Source organism: Balaenoptera physalus, assembly GCF_965194825.1.
Source record: "Balaenoptera physalus genome assembly, chromosome: 2".
In the NCBI taxonomy this organism is placed as follows: domain Eukaryota; kingdom Metazoa; phylum Chordata; class Mammalia; order Artiodactyla; family Balaenopteridae; genus Balaenoptera; species Balaenoptera physalus.
The window spans coordinates 84,168,869-84,188,309 of NC_138883.1; the positions used below are offsets into that span (position 1 = coordinate 84,168,869).

General features: G+C 55.1%; 1 protein-coding gene across 5 annotated transcripts; it reads left to right on the top strand.

The window, feature by feature from the left end:
- Window positions 1-724: 724 nt before the first annotated feature.
- DISP2 (dispatched RND transporter family member 2) lies at window positions 725-16,269 on the top strand. 5 transcript variants are annotated; one of them, XR_014260463.1, is made up of 9 exons: window positions 725-920; window positions 5,725-6,054; window positions 6,340-6,369; window positions 6,519-6,642; window positions 6,916-7,031; window positions 7,145-7,272; window positions 7,641-7,738; window positions 8,992-14,795; window positions 14,910-16,269. XR_014260463.1 is itself a non-coding variant. In XM_082449313.1 (8 exons), exons 1-8 carry the CDS (start codon window positions 808-810, stop codon window positions 12,256-12,258), a joined length of 4,206 nt encoding a protein of 1,401 aa, XP_082305439.1. In that variant the 5' UTR covers window positions 725-807; the 3' UTR covers window positions 12,259-16,269. The 5 variants fall into 5 exon arrangements, 4 of the variants coding, with proteins under 4 accessions (XP_082305439.1, XP_082305440.1, XP_082305441.1 ...); XM_082449313.1 differs by having other exon boundaries at window positions 8,992-16,269; XM_082449314.1 differs by having other exon boundaries at window positions 747-920; window positions 6,152-6,343; window positions 7,593-7,738; window positions 8,992-16,269.
- Window positions 16,270-19,441: the final 3,172 nt, after the last annotated feature.

Genomic DNA, 19,441 nt, shown 5'->3' on the forward strand with positions numbered 1-19,441 from the left:
TCACAGCCATTCCCTGACCGGGGAAGCAGCAAGCGCCCTGGAATGAGTGACTATTGGGTACCTTCCAGGCTGAAGTGGGGTGGTTGTAAGAGAGCTGGGGCTTCTCTGAGTGTCTCTCTTGTCCCTCTCCCCGGCCATACTCTGCACTTGAATAACAGAATCCAGGCTCCACAACTGAGGGGCACAGACCCAGGTCCAGACCAACGTGAAGACCCAACTTGAGCAGGTGCCTAGCCTTACTGGGAAGGAAAGAGGGGACGCTGACCGGAGCCGAGAGAAATGTGAGTCTAAAAGTAGCCCAACCTCTCAACCCCTCAGCGTCCGGAGCAGTGAAGTGCCGGCTTGGAGCTGCTCCCTCTTTGGGGCTGGAAGAGTCTGCGTGCCGGCTTGGAGCTGCTCCCTCTTTGGGGCTGGAAGAGTCTGCGTTACAAGTTATGAGGCTCTTTACACGGTGCCTGGGGTCGCGTTTCCTGGTCCCTCACGGGAAGACGGATGCCCCCCAGGAAAGGCCGGTGTGCGAACTACTGCACAGACTCCTAACAGCAGATCTCAGACCTGGCCTGAGTAGAAGGGCCCACAACTCCCGCCCGGGGGTCTTAAAGACAGCGAGCCTTCCGGCAGCGGCGCGGCGGGAAGCCTCTGTCCCCGCCCCCCGGTGCCTCGCCCATTGGCTGGGCTCCTCGTCGGCCCCGCCCAGCTATCGACCCGCTTGGCGTCGACGCGTGCGCAGGAGCCCGCCGCCGCCGCCGCCGCCGCCGCCGCTGCCGCTTCAGCACCAGCGCCCGGACAGCGGCGCCGCCCACGGGCATGGACGGCGGTAGCGGCAGCGGCGGCAACGATCCGGCTCCCGGCCCGGGTCCGGAAGGGGAGCAGCGGCCCGAGGGGGAGCCTTTGGCTCCAGACGGCAGCTCCCCGGACAGGTAGGGGCGGACTGCTCCGCAGACCCAGCTCGCAGACCTTCCCAGAATCCCCGCCCCAGGTATCCCCAGTAGCCGCCATATGTCGTCCCATTCAGTCCCCAGCCCCTTCCAGAGCCCCTTCTGGGGCCTCCAGACTCCCTGCCCCCTGGCCACGCCCTCATTCTGCAGGGTCAATTTTCTCTCTCCCGATACCCCCTACTGTCAGCCCCCTTAGCCCTCACCGCCCCCAGGACCTGCCCCACCCACTGTTCCTACCTTTCCTCTAAGGCCCCGGTATCCCCAGCCCCTCCGGCCTCCAGAGCCCCTCCCTCTAGGCCCTGCCCCCGCGTCTTCTCTGTAAGCCCCAAGCCTGCAGCAACCTCAGTCCGGGTTCCAGCGAGTCACTGTGGTCGAGGGTGCGCGTGTACTGTAGACGGGAGACTCTCCAAGGTGTGTCCCGGGGGGATGGCAGACACTCGGCCTCCAAGCTAGGGTCTGTCTTTGTCCATCACCGTCTGTCTCCAGTCTGCCCCACATGGCCAGCTGCGCACGTGTAGGCTCGAGTCCCCACGTGTGGCAGCCACCTGCACTCCTTGGAGGCGCTGCGTGGGCAGGCTCTGAGGCTCAGGCTGCGGTCAGTACCGTCCCTGAAGGAGCACCAGGCTGGCGGGACAGAAGGAACATCTTCCCGCTGAGGGCCCAGATCTTGGTGCCTCTCCTCTCCCTTCCTCCACCATATGTGTGAGGGAACAGCCCAGCCAGGTAGCAATATGGCGCAATTTCTGTGCCCTGCCTGGTCTGCCGCCCCCAGAATCCCTCACCTGACATGACACCGCCTCTCTCTCCTGCCTGGACTGAAATAGGAAGCGTTCTTTGGGGGCAAAAGCAGAGGTGGACACATTGTCTCCAGACTGCCCCAGTTAAAATGTGCATTCTGTACCTGAGTGAAGAGGAGACCCCACAAGTGGAGGGAAATGTTTTCTTCCCTCTATGTTGACACATCAGCCTGGGTAGATTTAGCCACCTTTCAGTCTGAAAGCCACAGAACTTTCTTCAACGGGATGCTACACAGGATTAATGTGTTCCCGGGACCAGGGGGCTGCCTGGGACTATGGCTTGACCAAAAAGCCAAGTATGGACAAGGCAGAGACAGTGACAGGACAGGGCAGGGGCCAGGAGCATCCCTAGAAGGGGCTGGAGAGTCATTTGCTGCCTTGGATATTTTGCCAAGGATCAACCCTGTCTGGTCTGCTCACTTCCCCTGTACGTGGGGGTCATACTTGGGCACAGGAATCACTTGCTCTCTTCTAGCAACTCCCTGAGACCTCTGGCCCCTCTCTGCACTTCCCCAGAGACCCTGGACAAATCAGGCAAAGGGATTCATTTCAATCCAAGAAACAAAATTACATTCCTGCTGAACTAAGTAGCACTCTGGGGAGTGAATAAGATAGCACGTGCACACACACACACACACACACACACACACACACACACACACATTTACTAATGCATTGACAACAGGGCAATTTGAAATAGTTCATTCTTTGTGTTTTTAAAATTACCTTTTTATTTTCCTAGTGGCGTGAATTGCTCCCTCATCTGTCCTGGCCACTCCGCAGGATCACATGGATGTCCATATGGCTACGTGTCTGTGGACTTGGGGGCATGGTTAATACACGTGTACATTTTCCGCTCACGGGGCTCCCAAGAGAGGTGTCTGGGGCACTATTAGCCAGGCCCTGACTGCTGTGACTTTGGCCATGAGTGAGGCCTGTGTCATCACTTTCCATTAACCTACCTGCCTGCCCCAATCACTTAGCTTACAGACCAGTGGGCCCAGGCAGGTGGCCCAGGAAATTGCTCATCCCAGTCAGAGCCCTGGAACTGAGAGGGTGAGAATGAAAGCCCCCTGGGGAGGCAAGGCGTGGGGTGCTTAACTCATACTATCACTAGGTCTCCTGAAAATAGAGGGCAGCAGGGGCTGGCAGGAGAAAACTTTTATTCTGAGAACAGTTTGGCTCTTCTCCTTGGGAGGGTCAAGACAAACTCCCGGTTCTACAGCAGTCGGAATGTGGAAAGTTTCAAATTCTGCCACATTCACAATGATGGGCACAGTCATGAAGGGTGAGATTTGGGAGCAGCTGATCCTAGGTCCCTGGAGAGGAATAGAAGGGATTGAGAGGAAGGGGCTGGGACCAGGGAGACCCCAGTAGAAGCAAACCAATGGTGGATGCTGGAATCCCCCTTGAACAGGAGCCTGCTAAGGAAGGGGGTGGCTTATGAGATTTGGTAGACTGGTGAAGGACAACTGGAGTTCCTGTTCTCCGCCAGCACGCCCTGGAGTGCTGGCTTCCCTTAATGAAAAAGAAACTGACACTCCAAGTGGGGGCCTGGCTCCTAGGATAAGCCCAAAGCTCAGTGAGTGCTCTAAGACCATGTGCAGCTGAAATAGGCACCCTGGCTGCCCCACCCTCCTGACTGCGGAAAGCAGGCCCTGCTCTAAAGAGGGAGACCAAGGCTAATGGGTCACCTTCATGCCTTCAGGATCCAACCCAGACCAAGCACAGTGCCCAGCATGTGGCAGGTGCTCAGAAAAGACCTGCAGAATAAAAATCTTAAAGAAGTAGATGTCCACACTTATACACATGAACCCGGGTCATTTTTCCAGCTTCCCTTTGGCCCATGGTGATGGGCCCATAAGCTATTTTATCTGCAAGGACACTGGTTGCTGTGTCATTGACTTTATGGGGTCATCTGAGGTCTTGCTTGAGAACAAGTTTAGTCAAATTCCTATTTTTCTAAGTGTTGAGTTAGTAAGAAAAAAAAAATCAGTGGTTTAAATCATGAAACAAATTCTGATGCTGCTTCTGGATAACAAAAAGAAAAGTACTTATAATTATATATGTAGTGAGATTCTCAAGGTGTGAGAAGTTCTCAAATGGAGATATATTATCTGAGGTGCCTAAAGAGGTCAAATTGTAAATATAAATACACTTCTTAAACTCCACACTCCCTGCAGCACTGAGTGCGGGAAGAGGCAGGAAAGTAAATGTCTTCCACATGCCAGGCTCCACGCCAGGCACCTCACATGTGTTACCTCAGTTAATGCCCATACTAAACCTGAGAGGGAGGCATTATCATCGTACCCTCACTCAGCAGACAAGGATGCCAATGCTCCAAGAACTGTGTGTCTTTCCCAAGACCCCAGAGTTAAAGGATGATGGAGCCAGGATCCCAGCTCCACTGCTCCCCTATTTTAGTCCAAGCATGAGAATTATACCCCACCCCCCGACTGTCTGCCATCCAGCCTTCTGGGAGAAAGAGGAGGAGCTTGCCTATTCTTTCCAGTTCCTCTACTTGGTCTCTGGGCAGAACCCAGCCTCTGTGGGCAATGTCCACTTGCCACCACAGCCAGGACTCTGGCCCACGGCCCCTTCAGCAGTGCAGCAGGCAAGACTGGAAGCCAGGGTTTGCTCGGCATAGACTTGGCTCTCCCATGGGAGCTATGCAAGTTGTAGCAGGCGGCTGGAAGAAAGGAGACTCGCTGGAGGGCCCAGAACCCCTTGGGAACCCGCCATGGCCCTCAGGCACTCTGTTCTGTGGCCATCTTCTGTCCCAGGCCTGGCAATCCTGCCCCTGGGGTGGGACTCCACCTCTGCCTGCACCCAAGGAGTGGGGCTGGGTCCATGCACAGAGTGCTGCCCTCGTGCGTAATTTGGAAAGAGGAATCTATTGCTGACTCCTCCCTGGCAAGTTCCTTGGGGGTCCCAACTCCCTCTCCCAACTGTGCACACCGTTGCAGAGCAAACCTCCTGCCCCAAGGCCCAGGGTTGGTGAAAAGGCAGTGGTTGCCTCTGCAAAGCTTTCCCTGACCCATCCCCCCCCCACCCCCCGTCAAAGTTGGGCCCTCCTCTGGGCGCCTTCAGCCCTGTGTGACTTCCCCTCTCACAGCACTCAACACGGTGGCCCCTGCATATCGCCCACCTACCATGAGTGCCTGGAGGACAAGGACCGGGCTTTATTCATCCTGGCACCACTATTAGCAGCCCATCCAGCACTCAGCCTTCACTCAGCAAACATCCCTGGGGCACCTTCGGTGTGCAAGGTGCTGCTCAAGGCACTGGGGACACACAGATGAACAAATGCACCAGGCCCTGCTCTCCCGGAGCTCATGTTCCCTAGGAGAGACAGGCAGTAAACATGGCAATATATAATACAATGTCCAGTTGTGGAAAATGCTAGGAAGAAATATAGAGTAGGTAGGGGGATAGGAGTTGGTGGATGATTATTTAGAGAGGGTAGTCAGGGAGGGCTTCTCTAAGAAGGTAATGGTGTGAGCTGTGCAATTATCTGGGGAGGAACATCCCAAGCAGAGGGCAAAGAAAGCTCAAAGGCTCTAAGGTGGGAACAAAAGTGCAGCAGGTGCTCAATAAACGTCTGACAAGAGGATGAAGAGACAACTACAGCAGAAAGAGCACAGGGCTGCAAGTCAGAACTGGGTTCAAGGCCCAGCTCTTCAGGGCTCACTGAACCTCAGTTTTCAAATCTATAAAAGAAGGAAAGTACTTCCCCTGTGTGGTTTTTAAAGGAGTAGATAAGATCATATGTGTTTTGAGGTGCATGAGCAGATGAGTGAATGAGACAGTGGACCCCAAGAAGTAGGCTGGGGGTGTAGACCCAGAGCCTCCACCCTCCTTGCCTCTCCCCAGGCCTAGGAATAGAACAGCCTGAGCCCCGTCGGTCTCAGCTCACTGAGCAAGGCTGCTGCACGGTGTGGACCACCGCTGTCTCCCACCCCCTTTTTCCCTGCCTCCTCTCTCCCCAGGTCCCAGAGCAAGGCTGTGGCCCCTGAGGCAAGCCCAGAGAGAAGCTGCGCCCTCCACAGCTGCCCCCTTGAGGACCCTTCCAGTTCTTCGGGACCCCCACCAGCAACTTCCACCCTCCATCCTGTGGGCCCATCCAGCCCCTTGGCCCCTGCCCACTTTACCTATCCCCGGGCACCACAGGAATACCGGGGGGGCAGCTCCCTTCCAGGGCTTGGGGACCGGGCAGCGCTGTGCTCCCATGGCTCCAGCCTCAGCCCTTCCCCAGCCCCCTCACAGCATGATGGGGCCTGGAAGCCAGCATCTGTGCAGCACCACGTGGTCAGCGTCAGGTAAGGAGGGGTCCAGCAGCCTGCCAGCTGCCCTGGAAGGTGGGGCAGGGCTTAAAAGCGGGGTCGACCGCCCCCGGGCTCTGGACTCCTTCACTAGGAGGCAGCCCAGGATGTCCCCTGCGTCTGATGGAGGAGGCAGCCTGGATGGAAGAGGAAGGAAGTGTTGGAGCTTGGGAGTGGGAAAGCCTAAAAGGGTTGATGCCATCTTCCTCTATCCTCCACCCCTACCCCAACCTCCCACCCTACAAGAGGACTCTAGCAAGCGTCTTTTCTTCTCTTCCACAGGCAGGTACGGGCCTTCCAGATGCCAAAGAGGTAGGCCTGGGCCTTCTCTGGAGCCCTAGGGGTGACCAGGCCAGTGCCCAGTTTAGCCCCACCATCCCTTGTTGGTGGCTTCTAAGCTCACGCACTCCCTGCCATCACACCCAACGCTAATTCATGTGGGATCTCTTCCTCTTTCCCAGCTATTCCCAGCTGATTGCTGAGTGGCCAGTGGCCGTGCTGCTGCTGTGTCTGGCTGTCATCCTCCTCTGCACCCTGGCTGGACTGCTGGGGGGCCAGCTACCCGATTTCTCCAAGCCCTTACTGGTGAGGGACCAAGGGGAGGGATGGGCCCCCAGGCCTGGCCACCTCAGCTCAGTCTGGGGCAGAAAATTGGAGTGGCCCAGCTGGGAGTGGGGTGGCAGCAGTGGGCTCTACAGAGAGAGCTGGGAGATGGTATAGAGGTGATCCTCGTGTCCAACAATCCAGGCAGGCAGGCCAGCCTTCCCTGCTCCAGGGACCCAAAGGGGCAGAGCCGAGAAGGGAGAAGGAGAACTCCCCCTCCTGCCGGCCTGATCTTCTCTGCCCTCCTCCCTGCAGGGCTTTGAGCCTCGGGACACGGATATTGGGCGCAAGCTAGTGGTCTGGAGAGCACTGCAGTCCGTCACAGGCCCCAAGAAGCTGCTTTCCCTTTCTCCAGACCTTGAGCTGAACAGGTAATGGGTTCCCATCTTTCCACTGTTGGGGGGAACCGGGGAAAGAATGAGGTCTCCAGAGAGCAGCCGAAGGCAGGTCAGAGGGCCTGGCACAGATTTTCTCTCTACCTCAGCTCAAACCCCCATACCACTCTGAGCCCCACACCCTGGAGCAGTGCCCAGGAGGGCATGGTCCGGCCTTGGAGGATGGTGGAGCCCCTGGAGGCCAGAGGGCAAGAGAGCTTCTTCTGTGGCCCCCCTGGTAAGCTGCAGCCTGGCCAGTCCTGACTTTAATGGTGGTTACCCCCCTCCCCACCTACTAGAACAGGAGAGCCCAGGAGAACAAATTTGGGCAGACAGAAGGGGAAGGAGCCTGGCCAGTCACATTCAAGCCAAGGAAGTTGAGTTACAGCTGGGAGGATGAGGCAGGTGTCAGGTGCTCCAGCCAGGTAGGGGCAAGCTGGATGGGGGTGTGCCACAGGGGAGGGATGCAGGCCCAGGATCAGGCAGCCAGGCACAGGTTTCAGGCTCCTGAGAATCTAAACCTCATGTGGCCCTGGGTAAGCGTCTTCCCTTTGGTAGGCCCAGGACCTGGGGCCAAAGGGGTGAGCTCTGGGTGGTGTGTTGCAGAGAAGAGCTATGCACAGCTGGTGTTCATGTCCACCTCAGCGGGCAGCCTGTGGAACCTGCACGCCATCCATTCCATGTGTCGCATGGAACAGGATCAGGTGAGCTGGCTAGGGAGGTGCCAGAGGCTGGGGGGGAACCAGGGACACCAGGGACCTGAGCATAAGGAAATACAGCTGAGCCAGGACTCCCGGCCTGGACTAGGAGAGAGCATTCCCTGCTTAGAAAATTACTGCAACCCTGCTGAGAGGTTCTGGGTTGGCGGGGAGAGAAGAGTCAGCTGTTTCCAGAAGAGCCAAGACACAGGTGCTGGAAGACAGACCCTGCAAGAGCCTGGGGATTTTCGAAAGGTCCTGAAAAGGAGCCTCAAGAGCTGTTGAGGAGGCCCCAGCCCAAGGCCCCCAGCCCCCATCAACCCAAGCACTGCAGATCCAGTCATGCTAACTGGAGAACCATGTGCTATAACATCTGAAGAAAGTTTCGCTACTAAAAACAGTGTGAACACCACTAGGCTTAAAGAACGTGTGCTCTGGAGTCAGATGCCTGAATTCAAGGCCAGCTCTAATACTCCTTGGCTGTGTGACCTCAGACACATTTCTCAACCTCTCAGTGCCTCGGTCTTTGTATATATAAAATGGGAATAATGGTAGTTTCCTCATAGGGGTGTTGTGACAATGAAACAAGGTAGAATTTGTAAAAAATATAGCATAATGACTGACAATAGTGATCTCTCAATAAATGTTACTGTTGTCACCATGATCTCAGGCCCAACGCCATACATCCAGCTGACGGCAGTACAGGGCCTCTGATTCCCAGGCTGGCATTCTCTGTAACTACACCAGCTATTGTAATGTCAGCATCAGGGTGGGAGAGAAAAACAGGCATGAGGTCTGAAAAAGAAACAGCCCTGTCCCTCACAAGGTTTAAGCAGACCAGTGGACAGAGATGGGGGCTAGGGTTTGGCAGTGACCCTGATCCTGGAATGTTTTGGCCTCCACTTTTCCTACCTGTCCAGTTCCCTGGACACTTGGCCCCGTTCCATCTGCAGCTGCCACTTCCACTCCTACTCCTGTCTCAGGCAGTGCAGAGTTGGGGTGTGTGACCTGCTGGGGCCTTTAGGGCAAGACCTCTCAGGCTGAGGCCTGGGGCAGCATTCCTGAGGCTTCTCTTTGATGGAGTCAAGATGTAGCTGCTGGAACCTGGGCCTGACCAGTCAGGTTTTGCTGGGCAGTCAAGATACCTCTCTGCCTCTGTCCTGCAGCCTGAAAGGAGGTGAGAGGGCCTCGGACAGCACTGGGGAAACCTGGGACCCTGCACTGTCCCTGAGCTCTCTCCTGCTGTGTGTGTCCTATAGGTCCGCTCCCATACCAGCTTTGGGGCTCTGTGCCAGCGTACAGCAGCCAACGAGTGCTGCCCCAGTTGGTCCCTGGGCAACTATGTGGCCGTGCTCTCCAATCGCTCCTCCTGCCTGGACACTACTCAAGCCGACGCAGCCCGCACGCTGGCCCTGCTGCGGGCCTGTGCCCTCTACTATCACCGTGGTGCCCTGGTGCCCTCTTGTCTGGGACCCGGGAAGGACAAGCCCCCGCGCTGTGCCCAGGTTCCCACCAAGTGCTCCCGGAGCAGTGCTGTCTACCAACTCCTGCACTTCCTGCTGGACAGGGACTTTCTGAGTCCCCAGACGGCTGACTACCAGGTGCCCTCCCTCAAGTACAGCCTGCTCTTCCTGCCCACCCCGAAGGGTGCCTCCATGATGGGCATCTACCTGGACCGCCTAGCCGTGCCCTGGGGGCTCTCCGACAACTACACGTCCATCACTGGCATGGACCTGGGCCTCAAGCAGGAGCTGCTGAGGCACTACCTGGCCCAGGATACGGTGTACCCCTTGCTGGCCCTGGCCGCCATCTTCCTCAGCATCGCCCTCTACCTGCGCTCCCTCTTCCTCACACTCATGGTGCTACTGGGGGTGCTGGGCTCCCTGCTGCTCGCCTTTTTTCTTTACCGAGTGGCCTTCCGGATGGCCTACTTCCCCTTCGTCAATCTGGCGGCCCTTGTCCTGCTGAGCAGCGTCTGCGCCAACCACACCCTCATCTTCTTCGACCTCTGGCGCCTCAGCAAGAGCCAGCTGCCCTCCGGGGGGCTGGCGCAGCGCGTGGGCCGCACCATGCACCACTTCGGCTACCTGCTGCTCGTCTCGGGCCTCACCACGGGCGCGGCTTTCTACGCCAGCTACCTGAGCCGCCTCCCCGCCGTCCGCTGCTTCGCGCTCTACATGGGCACGGCTGTGCTGGCGCACCTGGCGCTCACGCTGGCCTGGCTGCCCTCCTCCGCGGTGCTCTACGAGCGCTACCTAGCGCGCGGCTGTGCGGCCCGGGCGCGCGGCCCGTGGGGCGGCAGCGCGCCCCGGCGACTGGCGCTGGCGCTGCACCGGCGGCTCCGCGAGCTTCGGAGGGCGGCCGCCAGCACCTCGCGCCTGCTCTTCCAGCGCCTCCTGCCCTGCGGCGTCATCAAGTTCCGCTACATCTGGATCTGCTGGTTCGCCGCGCTGGCGGCGGGGGGCGCCTACATCGCCGGCGTCAGCCCCCGCCTGCGGCTGCCCACGCTGCCGCCGCCCCGCGGCCAGGTCTTCCGGCCCAGCCACCCCTTCGAACGCTTCGACGCCGAGTACCGTCAGCAGTTTCTGTTCGAGCGGCTGCCTCAGGGCGAGGGCGGCCACATGCCTGTGGTTTTGGTGTGGGGCATCCTGCCGGTGGACACTGGCGACCCCCTGGACCCTCGCAGCAACAGCTCTCTGGTGAGTGACCCTGCCTTCTCGGCCAGCAGTCCTGAGGCCCAGCGCTGGCTGCTGGCACTCTGCCAGGGAGCTCGGAATCAGAGCTTCTTTGGGGCCCAGCCAGAGGGCTGGCCCACACTGTGCTTCGTGGAGGCCCTCCGGCGCTGGATGGAGAGCCCCGGTTGCGCCCGCCTGGGGCCTGGCCTCTGCTGTGGCCAGTCGGGCTTCCCCTGGGCCCCCCAGCTTTTCCTGCACTGCCTCAAGATGATGGCTCTGGAGCAAGGCCCCGAGAGCACCCGGGACCTGGGAGCCCGCTTCAATACCCAGGGCGGCCTGGCCGCCCTGGTCCTGCAGTTCCAGACCAACTTCCAGTATAGTCCAGACTACAGCCAGGCCCACCACTTCTACACTGAGGTCAGCTACTGGCTGGCAGCAGAGCTGGGCAGGGCACCTCCCGGCCTGCGCCGGGGTTGGTTCACCAGCCGTCTGGAGCTGTACAGCCTGCAGCACAGCCTGAGCACCGAGCCTGCTGTGGTGCTGGGCCTGGCCCTGGCGCTGGCCTTTGCCACACTGCTGCTGGGCACCTGGAACGTTCCACTTAGCCTGTTCTCTGTGGCAGCCGTGGCAGGCACCGTGCTGCTCACGGTGGGGCTCCTGGTTCTACTCGAGTGGCAGCTCAACACTGCTGAGGCCCTCTTTCTCTCTGCCTCTGTGGGCCTCTCGGTCGACTTCACCGTCAACTACTGCATCTCCTATCACCTGTGCCCACACCCTGACCGCCTGAGCCGCGTGGCCTTCTCGCTGCGCCAGACCAGCTGCGCCACGGCAGTGGGGGCTGCAGCCCTGTTTGCAGCCGGTGTGCTCATGCTGCCTGCCTCGGTGCTGCTCTATCGCAAGCTGGGCATCGTCCTCATGATGGTGAAGTGCGTCAGCTGCGGCTTCGCCAGCTTCTTCTTCCAATCCCTCTGCTGTTTCTTTGGACCAGAGAAGAACTGTGGGCAAATCCTCTGGCCTTGTGCCCACCTGCCGTGGGATGCCGGAACTGGGGAGCCTGGTGGGGAGAAGGCAGGCCGCCAACGACCAGGGCCAGTGGGAGGGGCGCCTGGGTCCTGCCCAGAGCAGTACGAGTTACAGCCCCTGGCACGACGCCGGAGTCCCAGCTTTGACACTAGTACCGCCACCAGCAAGCTGTCCCACCGGCCCTCAGTGCTCTCTGAGGATCTACAGCTGCATGACGGCCCCTGCTGCTCCCGGCTCCCACCAGCCCCTACCTCCCCAAGGGAGCTGTTCCTGGACCACCAGGCGCTCTTCAGCCAGTGCCCAGCCCTGCAGACCTCCTCCCCCTATAAGCAGGCTGGCCCCAGCCCCAAAACCCGGGCCAGGCAGGACTCCCAAGGACAGAAGGCTGAGCCTTTGCAGACATCACCGGAAGCCCCAGCCCGCTCCCCAAAGCCCAAGCCCCAGGTCGCAGAGCCTCCTGATTGCCTCTGCTCCTCAGCCAGCACCCTGGAGGGGCTCAGTGTCTCTGACGAGACCTGCCTAAGCACCTCTGAGCCCAGTGCCCGTGTGCCAGATTCCGTGGGTGCCTCTCCAGAGGACCTGGATGAAACTGAGCAAACAGTACCTGAGCGGGGCCAGCTGAATGGGAAGCGTGACACGCTGTGGCTGGCGCTGAGGGAGACCGTGTGCGATCCATCACTGCCCGCCTCCCACCAGAGCAGCTCGTCCTGGAAGGGCCGTGGCGGGCCAGGGGATGGCAGCCCTGTGATGCTGCCCAACAGCCAGCCAGATCTGCCAGACGTTTGGGTGCGCAGGCCCAGCACCCACACTTCAGGCTACAGCAGCTGAGGGGGGCCCCGAGAGGCCGGACTGGGGCCCAGAGCCTGTTGGGGGTGACAAGGCAGGGGCAGCAGCAGGCTAGAGCCTGTTGGTGTTTCCTCACATCAGCGTGGAGGGGTCTCACTCTCCAGCTGCGGATTTTAAACCCTGCCAGATGATCCAGCCTTGGTAGGGGCTGCTGCTTCCTCCCCACATCTGGAGGATTCAGTGGCGGGGGGGGGGGGGGTGGTCTTTGGAGCGAAACGCCAAGCTCTCCTTGTGACCTGCTAAGGGCGCATCTGCCCCACAGTGCCAACCAGGACCCACCCTCTGGAAGGGGGAAGGCCACAGGTGTAGCTCCATGTATCAGGGGAGGCTGACCTGGCCCCCATGCCAAGTGACAAGAAGTTCAGTGGGACTAAGGGACCCAGTCCTTGGGACCCTGACAGGGCACCTCACCAACCAAAAGAGCCCTGGGAAACCTCAGCAGCCTCCTGGACCTCACACCTTTCAGGGGCTTTTTATCAGGACACTTCCTTCTCTTTGGGGATCCTCTCTGGGCCAGAATTGGGCTGGGCCCTCCGTCCTTAACTACCTGTGCCCCTCACACTCCTCAGTCTGACCAGGAGTTTGTCAAGGCCAGGCAGAGATGGCTGCTGGAAGTGAAGCAGGAGGAGGAGGAATGGTCAGCCTCAGAGCATTCCTAAATTGCTGATGGTCCCTCATGGGAAGCTGCATTGACATGGAAGGGCCCTCTCCCCTGTTAACAACCATAAGAGTCCTTTACGTCCTGCATCTTTTAGTTTGCAGAACACTTCCACACCCGTCGTGTCCTGGGAATCTCACCAGTTCTGTATGGGGTAGCCTACAGTTGGTCAGGTCCTTTTGCCACCGGTTTACAGGTAAAGACATTGAGACTAGGTAAGGTTAAGTGATTTACACAAAGTCGCATAGCTAGTAAATGGCAGAACAGGCTTCCTGACTCATTACACCACAACTGCCACTCTCCTCCTGTCTACCTGCCCCAGGGACGTTGGCCTGTGGCTGTCTTGATCTTTGGCCTCTGACACCCTCTAACAACCTGCCTTCGCAGGTGCCTCTCAGTAAACTCCCCTCCTTCCCCACTTTAGGCCTCCATCTCCAGAAAGAGCTACATTCTGAGCAAGCCTGGAGTTCCTCCCCATCTCCCCCCTGCTTCCCTCCAGCTCCAGCTGAGAAGCCTGCCATCCATAAGGCATCCTGGCTGTTCTGATTCCCAGGTTCAGGGTCAAGAGGAGGAGGCCTCTTCAATGGCCACAATGTGTGGAGAGTCCCTGCCAGGAGAGGCATTGAGGGCAGTAGAGGCTGAGAAGAGTTCAATTAAGGCAGGAACTCAGGGCTGCTCTCTTTAGGAGTGTGTAAGTCTGAAGCTGTTTCGCAGGTCAAGGTCCCAGCTTCCTAAGGACAGGTCTCTCTAGGGGCACTCAGCAGACCAAAGGCTGACTGCCCCCTCCCCAAAGCAAAGGGTCTCTCTGGAAGGTTTTATCCCACATGAGAGCTCATGACACCTGGAACTTCAGCAAGTTTACTGAACACCAACTCTGCCTATGGCACTACACGGAGACAGAGGCAAGGAGGGAAAATCAGACATCTGCCCTAAGGAGCTCACTCTCTAGCTGGGGAAACAGCTCACACACACATGCAGGCAGCGATGGGTCACTGATGGTAGCATGCAGCACATGCTGAGGGCCATAGGCCTGTCACCATGACTATTGCTGGAGCTCAAGTACCCAGGAATGGTAACCAGGAAGGCTTCCTGGAGGAGGAATGACTTGAGCTGGGCTTTAGAAGTCCAAGTATCTCAAACTGGAAGGGACCTTAACAATCATTTATTCCAGCAGTTTTCAAACTTTGGAGCCTCAGGATCCTTTCTTCAAAGAATCCTTGTGTGGAAACAGTATAAAAGCAGATAAAAAGCAGCCACTCTGGTGGGCGCTGTGGGTGGGGGAGTACAGAGCCAGGTCAGCCTCCCTTTCTACTGTGCCTCTCAGGGGACCCTGGGGATCCCCTCAAGCTCCTGGTGGCTCTGAAGAATGTGGTGCGAAACCACTGATGCAGGTCATTTTATGGGTGAGTATCACAGAGGGGAAGGACTTTTCTAGGGCCAAAGAGACAGTGTGTGGCAGAGCTGGAGGCAAATCAGGGGGTGTTTTGGGGTTTTTTCCTATATTGTTGAGCCCTACCTCCCACTCCAAGTAACCCATAAGAAGTGAGGCCGGAACCCCAATGAAAATATGGGCTTTGTGGAAGAGACAGAAGACCGTGGGCAGAAGTGACCGGTTATATTGGCTCCTTTGCAAGATAATAATACCCATTTGACTCCTAACACCAGGAAGGAGAGACAGTGACTAGGACTAACTTGGACCAGCTCCCTGGAGGTCCGCTGGGACCTCTCTCTCTTCATGTCCGAGTAGAATTCAGCCTCTCTGGCCTGGCTTCTCTGCACCATGGACTATATCCTGTTATCACACAGCCAGGCTGAGAGAGCTCTGGTCTCGTGTGGGACCATCAGCCAGAGGGAGGACGAGGTGAGCCCTTCTTACTGAGCACGAGCAGAAAAGTCTGGCCTTGACTCAAAAGCGAGTCCAGCATCTTAGTGGTCTCTCAGTGACTCACCGCGGCTCTTCTGCCCTGTGTTGTAGGAAGGCAGCAGGGCCCTGGACGAAAAGGACCAGCTCCTCCACACCCTCTTTCGTGCCTTGCAGGGGGATACGTTGATGTCTGGGACTGGAGCTTCAGAAACTTGGCCCGAACACAACCAGTGAAATGTTCAAGAGAACATGAAGTGGTGGCTGGGGTGGGCATCAGGGATCTGGGCACAACTGAGGGCCCTCCGCAGGGACTTCTGGGTCCCCTTCTGGCAGGCTGTGGCCACACAACCCTTCAGGAAGGCAGATGAGTCAGAGCAGCCAAGGTACCCACTGGCTTTGTTCTTTACACCAGCAGGCCCAAAGGACTGGAAGAACCCAGTGGTAATCCAAAACAGCACCTCACACCCAGAGTGGCCCGAACGAAGAGCAGGCTTCCCACAGCAGTGGGTAATCCCGCCCGCCTCTCTAGCCCCAACTTTGGAAAGCGGGATTTGAAGCGCTTTCTATTTCCTTTGAGTTTCAGCAGATCTATTATTATCATTATGGGTGGTTACAGTGAGTGTATGGCCCTGGACACATGTGGGGAGAGGCTTAGGCATGCTGTGAGGCAAGGGGAAACCAGTCAAAGCATTCACAATGGCTCTGGAAAATTCAAGAAATGGTTTCTTAACACTGAGGCACTGCATTAACACTCATTTGGGACTTGAGGTCATTTCTCCTATTTGTGCCACAGATCCTTGAACTCACACCCAGAGCATGAGTATGTGTACCGTATGTTTTAAAAATGTAACTTGGAATAGTTTGTCACTATGGGGAAACCCATCTTTCCATGGCTGTGGCACTTTGGTGACAATGTTAGAGATTGATTTGACCGGCAGAATCTTAGATTTTATGGGCACATCCCATACCATGATATTTAGGCAATATCTCAGCTTGAACCTGGTTCTGAAAGAGACATCTCACAGGAGATTTATAAGGCAAATGCCCTCAGCCCCCTCCAACTAACTCCTTCTCCCAGTGCATGACAAGACAGGGAGGCGGGTGAGGGGTACCAGGAAAGAGGACATATTGGAGAGTTTCTGATCTTTTCTTCCGTGGTGGCCTTATCTCGGCCTTTGATAATACACGTGGGCAATGACAAGCTCTCTGGCACCCATGCCATGCATCAAGATTTGCTTGGGAGTAGGGAAAACAGACATTCCTTACACTTTCTAACCTCACCCTTGTTCACAGGGACCACAGTAACTCAAGATGTAGTGGTGTTTATGCTTAAGGGAAGAAGCTGTAACTCAATTCACTGGGAAGATGAGAAACAAAAGAAAGCCACTGTGTCCTATGTAAATGGCTGGCCGTCCCAAGCCACCTTGCACTGAAGAGCCCTGGAAGGACCTTGATAAACTTGTTATCATGAGGCCTCTGTGTGGTTATTCATGTTAGACCTTAACATAGGGAAAAGATCAACATTTTACCAAGTTCACAAACATCCAACAAGAGCTTCAGGATTGCTAACGAATATCACTCAGCTGGGCAGACTGACGTAGATTTGAATCCATGACCACCAACCTCACCTGCAGTCTCAGCCCTGCCTAGCCCTTCCATTCCAGTTACTAGTTTCCATTCTTTGCAATGATCATTTCATACTTTCTCTACCTGCTTCAGACATCAGATGCCCTTCACCTCCCTGCACCCCAACTTTCAGTAGACAAAAAACTCTATTCATAAAGAAACCTGGAGGCATCAGAGCAAAATGTGCTCACCTTCAAGGCACCAAGTCCCCAACTCAACTACCGTGCTCCTACTGGCTTCTCAACCCATCCCTTCTGTTACAAAGAAAGAAGCAGTAATGGCCCCATCAATGGCTTCACACACTTTGCATCAGAGGCCTTCAACTAGGGCTTGCATTCCCACAGAGACATAAACACTTTCTAGAAGGTAGGTGGGCACAGATAGTTTTAAGGGAATCAGTTTCAAGAGCTTCCTTCTTTATAATTTTCCTCTCCTCATATTGATCAGCCTAAGAAGGAACCTTAGGTCGGCAAGTTCGCCTCCCCAACCTCCGCTTTCCCAGTTGACCCTTCCTTCATTCTGACTCCTACTCTGGCACTTCCCTCTGCAGTATTTTCTGAAAAACAAATAAAAGGACTACTTGAGAATGCTCTGCTTGAGGAAGTCCTTGATAGAGCAAACCCAAGAACATCCAAACATTATTATAACTGTATTCCATATGTTCACATAGCTAAGTAGAGACTTAGAAAAATATATATATATATATATTTTAAATACCCAAATTGAACTTGTAGAGATGAAAACTAAAATGTCTGATAAAAAAAAGAAAAATCCCTGGATGGAATCAACGGTTTAGACGTTTTAGAAAAAAAAGGATTAGTGGACTTGAAGACATAGCAATAGATATTATCCAAAATGAAACACCAAGAGAAAAAAAAAAAGTTTAGAAATGGATAAAGAGCATACACAATATACAACAAGCAGAAAATATGTCCTTTACAACTATTTAAAATTATGAAATAATTTAGGCATCAACTAAAAATGAAGAGGGTGCATTTTAAAAATATATATTTTGTGAGGGTACATGCACAAAGGAGTTTGAAGATGCTACTCTAGGTACCATCTCCCTTGCCCCTTTCTCTATGACTTTGCTCTTTTGATCATCCCATCTCCCTTCTGAAGCATCCTTTTCTTCCTCTCAGCTGGCTCACTCCCATAGGCACATGTACCCACTATTATCTACATCTTCAAGAAAACCCTTCCTTGACCCCCATAACCCACCTCCAGTTATTGCCCAATTGTTCTAACTCCATTCACAGACAAACTCTTCTGCACCCGCCATCTCTGCTTCCTCGTCTCTCGTGTACTCTTCAATCTGTTCCAGTGTGGCTTCACTCCAGCCTCTCCACCAGAATTCCTCTTCCGATACTCAACAGTGACTTTTGTGTGTGTGTGAGAAAACATATGCATGAGTTTATTCATTGCAGGATTTTGTACACACCAATGACTTCTCTGTTGCTAAATTAAATGGATTCTTTTAAATTCTCATCTTGCTTGCCCTTTCAGTTATTTTCAATAGTTTATCACTCCCTTTTTCAGCAGTTTACCACTTCCTTCTTCCTGGCTTCTAGGACACCACCTTTTCTTTATTTTCTTCTCACCTCTCTGGCACCTCTTTATCAGATTTCTTGGCTGGCACCTTCTAATCATTGCAGCTTCTACGTACTGCCATCCCTGTCCTTGGTCCTAAGGCTCTCTGTACACTTCTTCCCTTGGTAATCTCATCCAATATCACAGCTTTAAATATATATGTATACCCATGACTCCCAAGAGTATATCTCCAACCCAGACTCTCCTCCAGGCTCAAGGCTTGTATTTCCAACTGCCTACTTGACAGCTCCACTTGAATGTCTCAAAGGCATTTCAGGTTTGCCGTGTTCAAAACTGAAATCTAAACCTCTCCCCAACACAAAATAATGACTCTATCCACACAATTATTCAAGCCTGGGAGTCATCCTTAAGATCTCCCTCCCGCTTACTCCTCCTTTCCCCACATCCAGTCTAGCACTGAGTCCTGAGATTCTGCCCTCAAAAGCTGTCTTAAATGTGTCCGCCTCTTTCCATCTCCACTACCACCACCACATCCTGGCCAAGCCCCCATCATCTCTCACTTGAATGATGAGAGTAGCCTCCCAACTGCCTCCCTAATTCTGCTCTTGTTCCCCTTCAATCCATTCTCCATGGAGTAGCCAGAGTGAACTTTTTTTTTTTTTTCTTTTATTTATGGCTGTGTTGGGTCTTCGTTTCTGTGCGAGGGCTTTCTCCAGTTGCAGCAAGCGGGGGCCACTCTTCATCGCGGTGCGCGGGCCTCCCACTATCATGGCCTCCCTTGTTGCAGAGCACAGGCTCCAGATGCGCAGGCTCAGTAACTGTGGCTCAAGGGCCCAGCTGCTCCGTGGCATGTGGGATCCTCCCAGACCAGGGCTCGAACCCGTGTCCCCTGCATTGGCAGGCAGATTCCCAACCACTGTGCCACCAGGGAAGCCCCAGAGTGAACTTTTTAAAATATAAATTGGGGAATTCCCTGGCAGTCCAGTGGTTAGGACTTGGCGCTCCCACTGCCAGGGACTCGGGTTTGATCACTGGTTGGGAACTAAGATCACACAAGCTGCGCAGCGCGGCCAGTATATATATATATAAATTGAATGACACTCTCCTGCCCTAATACTTCAATGACTTCTAATTACCCTTAAGAAAAAAAATCTCAAAAAAAAAAAAGGAAAAAATCTCTTTACCTTTGGCCTACAAAGACTGCCATTTGACTTCTTATCTCTCCAGCTTTATCAGTACCATTCGCCTCACACCTTTCAGTGCCTCTAGGAAAAGCCCATTCCTACTCTGGGATTTTGCATTGCTCTCCTCTTTCCCATTGTTCATCTGATTAACTCCTACTCATTTTTGTCAGTCAAACATCACTTAAGATGTCTTCCCTGGGACTTCTCTGGTGGCACAGTGGTTAAGAATCTGCCTGCCAATGCAGGGGACACGGGTTTGATCCCTGGTCCACATGTCTCAGA